At 42.3% G+C, this 14,229-nt stretch overlaps 2 protein-coding genes across 6 annotated transcripts in view; one reads left to right on the plus strand and one right to left on the minus strand.

The window, feature by feature from the left end:
- Positions 1-3,655, minus strand: part of CCDC148 (coiled-coil domain containing 148) — a 240,843-nt gene extending 237,188 nt beyond the window's left edge. Inside the window, exon 1 of the mRNA XM_012745265.2 lies at positions 3,322-3,655. Coding sequence (XP_012600719.1) covers positions 3,322-3,346 — 25 coding nt within the window. The 5' untranslated portion in view covers positions 3,347-3,655. The remainder of the gene's footprint in view (positions 1-3,321) is intronic.
- A 324-nt stretch (positions 3,656-3,979) lies between these two features.
- PKP4 (plakophilin 4) overlaps positions 3,980-14,229 on the plus strand; it is a 222,912-nt gene continuing 212,662 nt past the window's right edge. Inside the window, exon 1 of one of the 5 annotated variants that reach the window (XM_076005559.1) lies at positions 3,980-4,120. Coding sequence is in view for 3 of the 5 variants with exons in the window: in XM_076005558.1 (XP_075861673.1) it covers positions 5,913-5,931 (19 nt within the window). In the remaining 2 variants the exon portion in view is untranslated. Of the gene's footprint in view, positions 4,121-4,842; positions 5,229-5,290; positions 5,932-14,229 lie in introns of those variants that run through there. The other 4 variants (XM_076005560.1, XM_076005558.1, XM_076005557.1 and 1 more) reach the window with 4 other exon arrangements.

Raw genomic sequence — 14,229 nt, forward strand, 5'->3', positions numbered from 1 at the left:
CTTAGCGTGGGATAGGCTTCAGAAATCTAAGGCACTGGGAGGGACACAGTCGTGACCATGATATGGATCCCATCCTCTCAAGAAGAAGGCTCACACACAAATAACTACACCATATGACATAGTGTTAAGTGTAATAATAACATAATAAGGCAGAAATCTCCCTCTCCAGAGGGGGGTAGGGCCAGGAAACTTTCAGAAAAGTCTTTATAGGTAACTATTGGGCTAGGCCTCTAAGGCAGGGGAGGATTTTCTCACTCAGAGAATGGGGCTGGGGGTGGGGAACGGCCAATCCTGAAACCACCAGAGAACTATTATTAAAACCTAACAACCCTCCTCAGGCCTGGATTATTCCTGTGCTTTCCCTCATGTGCCACCTACCTCTGTTTCAACATTCTTCTTTAAAAACAAAACCCAAAGACTATCAGAATCAGTGCACTTTTTGTAGTTTTTATCTTCACTGCTCCTACTTACTCTGTAGACCTACATCCAAGTGTTAGAAGAGAGAAGGTGTTTGTTCCTGCTTTCCCTATTCCTTGCTGTTTCTGCTATGTGTTTTAAAGGAATTTACCACTAATCATTACGGGCTAATATAAACATAACAAACACCGGAAAGTTACAAAGTTTTCACAATCTTAAAAGGTTCAGGTTGACTTCTTTCAGGGCTGGCAATAGAAAAGTTCTTTGGCTTTCAGCTGTTTACTTTTGTTCTTGAGGGTGGAGTCAGCAAACCTCTTTAGTCTTTCTAACCTTGCCCTAGGCCCCACAGGTAGCTTGAGCTGAGGCCCCTTTTCCCAGCTCTACTTCCTAGCACTTTACTCAAGGTGGTTTAAACTTTCCTCAACAACATCATTTGCATTTCTGTGGAAGCTCTGGTTGGGTGTCAATGGTTTCCCTCCCTCACTGGAAATCTGGGATTAAGGCACTGCAACTTGTAAGCAAAGGATACTTTTGTAAGAGAGAACTTAATTGGCAAAATTAGCTGGGATTCTGAAGAGAAGTAGCCACAATCTTCAGAATCCATTTCAGTTGTATAAAGGGCCAAAACATTGGGGGTGAAAAAGTAGAAGCTTCAAGAAATTCCCTTTAGACTGTTTCCTGGTTAAAGGAAAGGCCAGTAGATGGAGATGGAGGTAGGCGAGAGGGAAGGTGGTTTTACAAAAGCTCAGATATTTGGATAGCTTAGGAAAAATCTTTGGGGGAGACAGTGTAACACATAATCTAAGGGAGGAATTATAATCAATAGAGCAAAATCCCAGTGATGATGGCCTGTGTTTAGGAGCACAAGTAGAGTATGAGTTAGAAGAGGACTGTGGATACATCTTCTCAGTCAGGACTGAAAAAAATGTGTGAAAATTGAGACTGAGGTTTAGGTAAGTTGAGGAATCTCATGGTGGATCCCTCCGTCAAGTATGAGGCAAAATCATTTGCAGAATTGAAGGAAGACCAAGTAAGTGGGAGCTTGAGGAGGGCAGAAATAGGACAGGTTTGGGAGATAATGTTCTTGGATAAGTATAATATTTGGGGTAATCACCCTCCTGATGAGGAAAGGAATCTAGAGAATCAGAACCAAGTCTGGATAGCATGAACTTTTAGTGGACTGGTGTCAGTTCTTAACCTTATCCAACGATGCTTAGTAGTGTAGGAGCAAGTTCAAAAGAATCCTTTCAACTAAATATAACAATGAAGAAAAAAATTAATGTTGAATTAATTTTGACAACTTATTTCGGGGGACATTATTTATGATGGATTTTAGTAACATTTTAATTATGACAAACATGAAATACACAATATCAAAATGCTCAAATGTGATCTGAGAAAAAAAATATTTTAAATGATTATTAGAGTAAAAAAAAAAGCTTTTTTTCCCTCCTTTCCATGCTAGCCTAAGGCAAGAAAAAAGAAAATACTCATTTTCTTCCTTTCCATTAGACACATCTTCCATTCATTCAATGTTATTCAAATTTTTCAAAACCAAATCATTGGTATCTTGTCAGTACATTCAAAAGGAATTTTATTTATAAAAATTTGCATTTTACTTTTTCTATTCTCCTATAAAGAAAAATACACACACACAAAGCCAGAAAAGGTCAAAAGCAGCTTATTTCCATGATGGCAAGGCATGAGACAGCACTTTCTGGCTCTGACAATCCTTTCCCAATTCTGAAAATATTTAAAAGGAACATTCATATGTTCACCTGTTTTGTTCCACAGTCCAACCCTGCACAAGATTGCCAACCAAATTCAAATTTTACTTCAAATTTTGGGGAGATTTTTTCCTATCATGGTACCATATTAATATTTCTTATGTTACCTTTTTGTGATCTTCAACTTGAGTAAGATAAAAACCAATAGCAAAGCATATTACCCAACTTAAAATTCAGAACAGTAGTTAGACATATGTAGCTTGCACACACAGTAGTTTGTTTCTCTCAAGAAAATATTTGTAATTTCCAAAACCCTATCAGCTTTTTCACACAATATGGTCATTCCAATTTGAGAGGCAGTAACATAAGCATAGTTTTCTTACTAAAGAGATTGGTATAAAAACAGCAAAATCAACAAAACAAGGAACATAAAAATATCAGTGGTATAGCCCACAGCAATATCATATTTAAAGGCCTAATATGTTCATGAAATTCCACTTGAGTAGTTGGTACCTAAATATGAAATTTATTGACAAAAAATAATTAATGTTGACAAACTAGCACAAAGTGACTTTAAACAAAAGTAGAAAACTCATTATTAAAGCTTAAGATTTTTGTAGGTAATGATTCCATCCCTCAGTTCATTTATCAAATTTAAATGTAATCTGGAAAATAGAAAATAAATCCAATAACTGTAATCTATTTCCTTTACCATCTGTGAAATCATCAGAAGGCATGAAGGATTGACTCTGTTAGCTATATCCTTCTCCAGTCTGTAAACTCTTAGGGGAAAGAATATGCTCCTGTCAAGCTCATGGTGCAGAATGCACACACAGGGATGTTTAATAAAAGTCTGTCAATGGGGAGAGTAGAGGTTTGTTTCGGGAAGCAGGGAACACACTACTTTACAGATACCTTAAGTGTTAACCCTTTGCCATCTATTGTGCTATCTATCAGCTTGTTCTCTTACCAAAGTATCATCCAGAGGAAATCCTCTTTTGAGTCTCCCTTGGGAAGGAGTGTTACTGTAAGTTTGAGGGCAAACAGATTTGAGGTAGGATCCACCTCAGGGAAAGGGGAGTGGTGGGGAAGAACAAGCATAGGTGTTAAATAGAATTCAGGTGGCTCAGTGACGTCAGGAGGAAGCAGCGATTTAAGGGACTCGGTGCAAACTCACCTGGAGAAGCAGAAGCTGCACACATGTCAAAGGTCAAAGGGCATAGCCTCAGGGGCTTCCCAGACGCAGGAAAAGTGAAACGCCCACTCCTGGGCTCTCAGCGTCTAGGGGCTCGGCTGTTCCTGCCTTTGACGCCGGGGACAAACCCTACCATGCACAGTTGGGGCTCACAGGAAGGCAAAGCAAAACCTGCCTCAGGTTTCAGAGCCAGCGCTCGGGACACCCCTTTGCACTTCTTTCCCCCGCCCCCTCCGGCGCCAGAGACCGGGGACACCTTCGTCTCCACTCCCCACCTCCTCCAGGCCCTCTCGCTCTTAACAGCATCGGTCTCCATGGCGACCTGAAACCGCAGTTCCCATTGGCCCGTTCAATATGAGGGCCGGGCCAATGGGGAGGGCCAGCCTTCTCCTTCCGACCAATGGGGCTGGCGGAGCAGGTCCGGAGACGGCGGCGTGCTGACGTTCCCGGGAGCCCGGGGCTGGCCGGGCAGGCGGGCTGGCGGCTGGGCGGGCGGCGGCGGCGGCCTCTGGGCAGCAGAGGGGGCTCCGGGGCTGAGTCCGCGTCGACGCCGGCCGCGGAGGCGGCACCATGGGCAAGGGGTAGAGGGGCGAGCGGGCCGCCGCCGCCGCCGGGGGTGGTGGGAGAGCAGCTCCGGGGGAGGGGGCGGGTGGGGGAGGGAGGGGCGGGCAGCCGCTCGGCCGCGGCACTTTTTTAATTTTTCCGGGTGCCGCAGCGGCGACCCTTCGGCGCCTATGTCCCTGAGCCCCGGAGCGACGACGGCCGCTGCCGAAGCTGCAAAGTAAGTGTGTGGGCTCGCGGGCGGGCGGGCGGGCGGGCGCGGAGACTCCCGCCTGCGAGACCCTGCCCTCGCCCCCACGCGCCGGCCCGGGACCTGCCCGCCGGGGGGCGGACGCTCCCCTCCGGTTACCCCGTCCCCAGCGCCTGGCGGCCGCCTCGGCTTTCCTGCCCTGCCTCGTGTTCCTGCCCGCACTCGCCTGCCTGCTCCCCTCCCCCCGGCAGGCGCACAAGTTTCACCCTCCATTTGCTTTTCCCGGCGATTACTCTTCCCAGGTCTCCCGCACGCGCCGCGCGCGACCCCTCCCCGCGCTGGGCTCTCCGGGTCCAACCGGAGCCCCCAGCCCTGAAGCCGAGCGGCGCGCCGAGCTCCCCGGCCGTCTGCCGCGCTGCTGCCCCGCTCCCGCCCGCCTGGCACGCCGCCCCGCGCCGCCAACCCCCGGGGCGCCCGCCTTCCCCAGCCCTCGGGGCCGTCTGTCCGTCCTGCCAGCGCCAGGTCCTGCATGCTGGTCCTCTTTTCTTCCTCCCGCGGCGCCCCTGCAGCCCGCGCCGTCTCGCATTGGCCGCCCGGGTCCTGCACTCCTGCCGGTCCTGCGCACCCCCCTCCGGCCGGTGCACCCCTCTCTCCTAGCCGCGAATCCTCACGCTCCACCCCTCCCGGTCCCGAGCCTCCCGGCTGCCCTCCTGCGCGGCCGCTTCCTCCTCTGCCTGCTAGGAGTTGAAGCGGAGCTGCAGCACCCCCCTGGCGGATCGAGTGTCCCTGCCCGCCGCTGAGGCTGCCCGGCCCTCTCCCCTTTACCCCTGCCGGGGAAGCGAGGGGGTGAGCGGCGGGGCTGGGATTTGGCTGCGTGTTGGCCGAGTGCGACAAACCGCGAGCGCGGGTAGCGGAGGCGCCGCGGCGGCCGTGGCCAGCTCGGGGCGCGGCGGTAGTCAGGTGTGTGTGTCCAGCGGGGGACGCGCGCTGCCAGCTCCTGGGCTGGCGACAGATTGTGCAGGAATGCGAGGAATGCACCAGGGGCAGAGTCCACACAGCCCGCCGCGGCTGCACTAGCGCCTTCCCGGCCCAGCCTCTCGCGGTGCAGCCAGAGGTCACCGAAGCATCTTCGGAGCTGGTGAGCCTCGTTCCACTCCTCTCCTCCCATCCCTTCTTTCCATGCGGCAGAGAGGGCGGTGGGGGAGAAGCGCGGTAGTTCTTCTTCCAGCTAGCCTTTCGTCTGGGTTTTTTGCTGCATTGGTCGTCAGGATCGTGAATTTGGGGCCGATGACAGTGTAGCCAAGGTTACTGATCGTTGCACAAGGCTCTTTGCAAGTTTGGTTTGCAAGGTTTTGGATAGTGCCTGGTTTGTACTAGGGTTTTCTGAAAACCTGCAGGAACCGGGGCCCCGAAGGTTCTTAGAGTAACGAGCTTGCAGCCAACACATTTTAGTTCTGTATATTAAAAAATACGCCTGTTAGTGCTCATGGACGGGAATGTACTGTGAGAGAGATCTTGAATGCATCACTTTGCTGTCATATGAAGTGTAATTTTTTTCCTCGTCATACTGGGCTGTTTAGACCTCGTATAATACATAATGAATGGAAACAGAGAAGCACTGTTTGGTCAGCGATGGGACAGATAGAACTGTCTGGTACAGTTAAATTCGGGGCGTGTCAGTTACCACTGGAAGTAACAGGGACACCACAATCATGTATATTTGAAGACGTAATTTACTAGTGGAGGTCGCAGTTCTTTCTCTTTGTTACTGAGTTTGGCTGAAGAAAACATAAATGCAGTCCTACAACTTTTAAAGAATGGTATGCATCACATCAGTAATGGTTAGTATGCATTTTTTGGTCAAATTTTATTTTTCTTAACAGAAAAGCAAAATTTTGACAGAAGATGCTTCTCAAGAATTGGGCTTAGATTCTTTTTATTAAAAAAGGGAAAGTAGAAGAATGCTTCTCTTTTTGAATGTACTCTTATTGCTGTAGAAGTATCTTCATTTCTGGTGCCTGTGAAACAGTTATGGAAAATGGCAACATGAAAATGAGAACAACCAATGTTTGAAATAAGTGTTTCTGGATGTTGAAGTATATACTATGTGTGCTTTTATTTGACACAGTTTGCTTCTGAGGTTGCATTTACAATTAGCCTCTCTGCACCTGGTTATTTTGTATCAGGTTCAGTAAAATAATAAGTCAGCTGTCCAGCCAATCAGCTGTCTTCCAACACCTACTTTGTGTGGATCAAGGGCACTGAAAAGTATAAGATGAGAGCCATTAGGACCCCAAGGAATGGGGGAAAAATACTCTGCACTCATAAAGGTTGTATCTTTGCCAGGTTGTTTTTCAAGTATGTCCAATAATCAATGAATCTCATAACTTAGAGGTTTAATTTATATACAGTAACACAGTGGAGGATATTGGGGGAGGTGCTTGTAAGTGCCAATGGGAAACTTTTATTATGTAACAATATCATATTACAGCAGTTTAACCTGTGCTTATTTGATTTGCTGTCAGGATTAGAAGATAAAAGCAAATTTTCTTTCTCTGCTGCATTAGAAATTGGAAATCTTGTTCAAATATATAGATATTATACACATGATTCGCTGTGCAAATAGTTTTGCCTGTAACAAGTAAAGGTAGGCTTTCGATTAGAGATACATTATTTGTTATAGATATTTAAAGAGAGGAAATTTTTTAACTGGTGATTCTTTGCAGTTGAAAATAACATAAACTGTGTTTTGACCAAATACGCTCATTCCCCACCCCCTACTATTATGTAAGGAGAGGTTGCTGCATTTGGTGTCTTACCTATTACACTGAAGAGTCTAAGTTGGGGAAACTATCCAATTATCTTAATTTTTACCTATACTGTGTTTAGAGGGAGATAGGGGAGCAGAGGTAGTGGTAGACAGTATAAGAGAAGGGAAGAAGAAAGTAAAGGCAGCTGGTATTTAACCAGGAAAAAAAATCATATGCGTTATTGCTGCATTTGCAAGCTGAATAAACCAAATCTAATTCTGTGAATAGTTCTGACATAACATGAATTAAAGGAAACTACTACTAAATTCAGTTTAATAAAAAAAACTTTAGCAATTGTATGACCTTGAGTATTTGGATTATGTCTACATTAAATCAGAATTGCAGTTTTCTTTCTTTTCTGGTCTGTACAAATAAGCAAGTAAATTTAACATAAAAATTGAAATTCACTAAATTTTTAAAAATCCAATTGTTGCCAACTCTTTAACTGAATAATTTCCATGCTGTTAACCAGGGATTGATTTAAATAAAGAATTTTAATACCCTGGGTGATGCCAACCATCTGGTAAGTCTAGTCCCTTACCTGATTCCTTTGAAATATTAAGATATTTTGAGAATGTTCTGTAATCTGTTGTCTCCCTCCCCAGGCATTTAAATCAAGGTAATCAAGAGGTAACTCCCTAGCTTAATGCTGAAATGGTCGTCATATCTTCATTCTTAATTGAAAGATAAAGTAGAGATTATTATAGGGTTATTCTGGGACATAAAAATCCATGGAATTGTATGTCACTTTGGGAAGTTGCCTTCATGCCTTCAGTGTACTAGGAAAAATTACTCCTTCAATGTGTTAAATGGTTCTGTAGTGCCCTTCCTGTGCTGAAGGGGGAAGAAGAATCTGAAACATAACACCAGTGGTCTAGGTATATTTGGAGAATTAGATATATATTTCACAGCCAGACTGTAACTACAAATAGCTACAAACAGAGAGAGAAGGGAAGGAAAACTTTTAAGATACATGGATGTAAGGCTTTATATACTGCTAGGAAGTGATGGTAGCAGTCAGCAGGTCAGTTTGATGCGCATTGGTAAGAAATAATAGGATTCTTTCAGGGTAAGAGAATCAGGCCCTAAGCTGCCAAGAGCAATAATTCATGTAGTTGGCTGGTTTCAGTCAAGAAGTTGTACAACATTCAGGTGTTTCTCACATTGTCATTTTACTAATTCAGTGAAATTATCTTCATTTTGGCGATGCTGTGTTTCCATTTCTAAATTGGAGATGTTACTCCAATTGGAGATGATGGTGCTCTTCACTTAAACATAGAAATGTTGTAGACATTCCATTTGTCATTGGCCTAAGTTTTTTCTTTTCATATTTTAGATTTACTTTTATTTGATACACCAATAAATGTTGGTTACATCGCTGATCATCTTATTCATAGCCTTGGTAACATTATAGTTTATTATGACTCACATATAATGATTCATGGCAGCTGATAAAATATCATTAGAGATTAGATTGTGAAATTTTATTGCTATAAAATGTATAAATTAAAATATGGAAGTGTCTGAATTATTTTAAGTCATGTCATTGTGAAACATTTTTTATGAACCAAATAATGTCTGATGATTGGGTGGGTGCCAATCCCTGTGGGCAAATATTGAATAATATAGGCCTCACAAAGTCCAGAACTCACAATGAAGAGTGGAGAGGAGGGGGTCAGGGGAACCAATAACCCTCTTTCTTTAACATCTGAGGTGTGTTTGACTTCTACAGATATTCTCTGTATTAAACAAAAATTTAGTGATCTACCAATATCCCATTCTTCACTAATCTGGTCCCCTCACTCTCCCTCCCCCACGACACCATCATCATCACATCCATTTGCTTGAAGAGGCAGAGAAAGTCCCTTTTCAGTGGCCTGAGGCCACTTACATAAAATATAGACACTGGTGGCTAGTGTTGTAGGTTGAATTTAGAATAGGTATGAGTTTTGTCATAAAAGTGATATTATATATGAAAGTTAGGTAAAACACATATTGGAAGTGGAGCTATCAGGGTATTTATTATGCAGCCTTGTGGGGCCTGGCCCAGAACTTTTGAAACGCTAGCTAGGTGGTATGTTTTCACATGTTTTCAAGGTCTTATTGTCTACCTCCACCCCAGTCCAAAATTAATTATGGTAGCTTAGCCCAGGGAATGTCCTTGAAGTTCCACCTTCACACTGAGTGAGGCTCATGAGAAGTGTCCTAAGGTATTGAGATGTCATGATTGGCAGCCTTACTGTCAAGGTTCAGTTCTGGCACTGCAACTTGCTAGCTGCATAACTTAGAAAGTCATATCATCTCTTTACATCTCATTTTGTTCATCTGTAAAATGGAATAATGAAAGAACCCACATCATATAGTTGTGAGGATTAAATGTGAGTTCATACATGTAAAGCATGTACAGCAGGACCTGGCTGAGGGCCAACACTTAATACTTGTAAGAATGACTTAAATTGTAGTGCTTTATGTTGCTTTCTGCAGCATCTGCTATATCCCAGGCAAATTATTGGCTTGCTTTCTGTGGGATTAGTCAAAATGATTATGGATTTAAACAGGATATTTCAGGGAAGAAGTAAACTACTGAAGAAAAACAAGAGTTTGCAAAACATTGTAAGGAAGAGAATCCAGCAAAATAATTAAGGGGCTTTTAAAATAGGGAAGTAGTAGCTTCTTGTGGTAGAAAATACTTAGACATTAAACATTACTAAATAACAAGTGTAGGAGATTTGGGTAAACACACCTTAATAAAGTGTTATATTTAGAAGGTGAAGACTGGTATTATTACATTGTAGGAGACAGAAACATTTGCAAAATGTACCTTCTCAATATGTGTACAACTATTGCATTTATAACTCTACAGTAGTCATTTTATCCAATGTCTTTGGTAGTCAATACATTTAGAAAGTGTTACTCATTTAACATCATTTGCCCAAAAATACAGCTTGTAAATTAACTCTTTAAGCTGCCTTTTCTGTCTGAAATTAATCACACTAAAAAAAAAAAGGATATTTAGCCTGGACAACGTGGCTTATGCCTGTAATCCTAGCACTCTGGGAGGCTGAGGTGGGAGGATTGCTTGACCTCAGGAGTTCAAGACCAGTTTGAACAAGAGGGTGACCCCATCACTACTAAAAACAGAAAAATTAGCCAGGTGTCAGGGCACGCACCTTGAGTCCCACCTACTTGAGAGGCTGAGGCAGAAGGATCACTTGAGCTCAGGAGTTTGAGGTTTCGGTGAGCTATGATGATGCCACCAAGACAACAGAACAATACTCTGTCTCAAAAAAAAAAAAGAAAAAAGAATATTTGAACTTGGCAGGAAACTGCCGAAGTGAGGAAAGACTAGAAAAGGAGGAGGAGGTTTGGAAGATAGTTGATGTAAACCAACAGTGGTTGAATAGATACCAAGAGGCTCTAGTTCTAGTCCTGGCTTTGTCACAAGGCGGGTGTGTGTCCCATGAGCAAGTCATTTAACTCCTCTGGGCTTTAATTTTCTTAATCTATAAAATGAGGGAATTGGACTAGAGGCTCTCTAGAGTCCTTCCAGTACTTATATTTCACAACTCTTAGAACATCAAGCAGTTACATTTTTTCCTCAGCAAGAAAATACTGTCTTCTCAAGGATTTATTACAATTTGCCCTCTGGGATAAGGAGAGATAATTAAAGTTTTGTACCAGAAATTCTCAGCTCCTGAAAATACAAGTGTTGCAGCCATACACGTGACCCCCCCTTCCTGGCGGAGTCAGTGGCTCCTTATCTGTTGTGTGATAGTGGTGTGATGTATTCAAGGAGTGAGTATCCTTGGGTCTCCTCAAGGCAGCAGCTAGCAGGAGCTGAGCACTGAGCTCTCATGATACTGCACATCTCACAGTTTGTCACAACCCTGCCCTCTCTGGGGCTCATTTGTTAGCAACCAGTCCCCTGTGCACACTGGTGGCTTCACCTCTGGTTGAGGCTACATTTTCCAGAAGTTGGATAAAGCAGAAGGGGGTTTAGGCTGGTAGTTAGAAGGGATTTGTCTTGTTAAAATGAGGAAGACCCACTTCTTATTTGGTCAAATGACTTGATTTTTCCTCAAACAAATTAAACAACTGATAGTTTTTCCTCTGAAAACATATTTTGTATAAATACTTTATGTTGGCTGGGCGTGGTGGCTCATGCCTGTAATCCTAGCACTCTGGGAGGCTGAGGCAGGCGGATCAGATAGTTTGAGCTCAGGAATTCGAGACCCCATCTCTACTGGAAAAAAAAAATAGAAAGAAATTAGCTGGACATCTAAAAACATATAGAGAAAAAAATTAGCTGAGCATGATGGCACATGCCTGTAGTCCTAGCTACCTGGAAGGCTGAGGCAGAAGGATTTCTTGAGCCCAGGAGTTTGAGGTTGCTGTGAGCTAGGCTGATGCCACAGCACTCTAGCCAGGGCAACAGAGCAAGACTCTTGTATCAAAAAAAAAAAAAAATGTTCATAGCAATTAACTGATCCATATCTCATTATAGAATATAGGTACTTTTTATTCAACTCTAACATTTTTACATAGAGACAATCTACCAGTGTTCAGAAATTATGGTGGATTTCAACAGGATGATTTTTTTTTAAGAGACAGGTTCTCTGTCATTCAGGCTGGAATGTAGTGATCATAGATCACTGCAGCCTTGAACTCCTGGGCTCACACAATCCTCTTGCCTCAACCTCCCAAGTAGCTGGGATTACAGATATGAGTGACCACACCCAGCCCAACAGAATGATTTTTTTTACTTGGATTTGTGTCTTTTAAAAAATATTAAAGAGAGTTTCTCTTAAATCCTGCTCTCCCCCAAAAAGGAGAGAAAAAAATCCCTATAGAACTGTAATTTGTATATATCCATAAAACAGTAGTTTAAAAATATTGAGGTTCACTGTTTCCCTTTGCTAATGTAATAAGTACATTATTTTCAAAGGGTAGAATCTATTATACTACTAATGTATGGAATATTAAATGAATTGTCAGTGTCCCGATCAGCATAAACACTTGAACAGACTCTTCAGTTTCCATACTTTCACAAGAATCATAAATGCTCATGTAAAGGCCGGGTGCCTATCATCCTACCACTCTGGGAGGCCGAGGCTGGCGGATTGCTTGAGGTCAGGAGTTCGAAACCAGCCTGAGCAAGAGCGAGACCCAATCTCTACTATAAATAGAAAGAAATTAATTGGCCAACTAATATATATATATATAGAAAAAATTAGCCGGGCATGGTGGCGCATGCCTGTAGTCCCAGCTACTCGGGAGGCTGAGGCAGCAGGATTGCTTGAGCCCAGAAGTTTGAGGTTTCTGTGAGCTAGGCTGATGCCATGGCACTCATTCTAGGCTGGGCAACAAAGAGAGACTCTGTCTCAAAAAAAAAAAAAATGCTCATGTAGAACCAGTAATAACCGCTTTGCAGTAAAGTGATCATGTACCCTGGACTGAGTGGGAAACAAGGACTGATGGATCAAGTTAGAGGTAACTTCTTGTTCCAGAGTACCACCAGGGGTGCAAGTGAAGGAACTGTAGACAATTTGTGCTTTAGGTATTTGTTGGAGCCCTACTCCGTGTGAAGTATTGTGTTCTATTTTGGATACTACTTACTTAAAAAGATAACGAAAATTTCTTATGTGAAATGATTAATTTTAGTTCATTTCAGCCAACTTTCATTAGTCCACTGCTTTATATCAGACTCTGTGCTAGGACTCATGGCCAAAAAGATGACTTCCCCCAGGGACTTTTAAAGCCTGTGTTGAATTTAGTAATGGGAGTCTCCATCTTTAAGAAATCCGTGATAAATTTTACAATCTGGTCGGGAAAGATAAGACACGTGAGCTGGAGAAGATTGTCCTAAAAATCTTGGTATCTAAATAAACATAAAATTATTCTATAAGTATTAAGGATGAGCTGTAAAATGACTAGGTTTTAGCTTATACTACTGCTTGCCTATATGCTTGTTACTTGACGAATTACGTAAAACTAGATAGATGGATTAATCACGGTCATTGGCTTTCTTTGAAAAAGCCTGCATCTGAAAAGATGCTCACTACCAAAGATAAGAGAGTAATTTCAAAACAGGTTTTAATCATGAACTTTGATCATATTGGTTTTGTTTCTTGAAGCACTTTCCCATATAGCCTATGTGAAATAATCATAATAAAAATATATTACTTATGAGGAACCATAATTTATGCCTTACCACTTGCTATTTTAGTAAGTTCTTTTATTTTCACCCAGCAGTACTTTAGTTTATTGTGTTTTGTGCTTTTCTTTTATTATGTAATTTTTGTGCCTTTATAAGTCCAAACTTATTATTGAAAATATTCCTTCCCATGGTTATGAAAATCTCTTCTGACATCTGCTAGAATAAATGGACTCATTGAATCTTACCTTGAACCTCAGACTGATGCACTGGTGGGAATTTTTCACTTATTGTCAATTTGTCAGTGACTGCACAGGCAGCAAAGTCAGTTTAAAAAAGAAAAGCACCAAATTAGGAATCAGAAAAATCCAACTGGACTTTCACAAGAATTGCTATTATTTTGAGACCTGTGATAAACAACTCAGCTTTTAAAGTTCCAACTCAGATTGTCAAGAGATGAAAAGTGTCAGTCTGAAATCTTCAGATAGTATATTGGCAAGTGTCAGTCTTCCAAAATGTTGTTCGGAACTCTGAATACAATTTTCCATAGAAGCAACATTAATCCATTAATCTTCTGTCCTACGGTGTAACAGAAGTATATCAGTTTCATGGGAAAATGGTTCTCCTTCTCCTCTAAGCTACTCAACAGCAGGGACTTTGTCTTTCTGCATGGCTTAATCTTGACCCATAGTGATTCTAGATATCTTAAATGAATGAATGAGTTTTGAATTTCAGTTTTGCAGCGACTTCACATACTACTCTTGGATAATCTTTTCTCTACTTATACCCATCCTATGTCCTTTTGTAAACTGGTCTGAGGCCCTCAATACCATTTACCATGCTTGTTTCAATGAAAAAAACCTCATTTTGCCTTTTAAAAAAATTGCGTTTGTAATACAACTTGAATTAATTATATCAAATTCCTTAGGAAAGACATTAATTAGAAGATTTAAAACAGATTGATTCATATTTATTTTAAACTATATTGCCTGGATTATAACCATAATGAAGTGAGATTCATAATGTTCTTTCTCAAATTATTAATAAGCAGCCATCAAGCACCAAGACTAACTTGACCAGGCTTTTTTTTTTTTTTTTTTTTTTTTTTTTTTGAGACAGAGTCTCGCTTTCTTGCCCAGGCTAGAGTGAGTGCCGTGGCGTCAGCCTCGCTCACA

The sequence above is a fragment of the Microcebus murinus genome, chromosome 8, assembly GCF_040939455.1.
Source record: "Microcebus murinus isolate Inina chromosome 8, M.murinus_Inina_mat1.0, whole genome shotgun sequence".
Taxonomy (NCBI): domain Eukaryota; kingdom Metazoa; phylum Chordata; class Mammalia; order Primates; family Cheirogaleidae; genus Microcebus; species Microcebus murinus.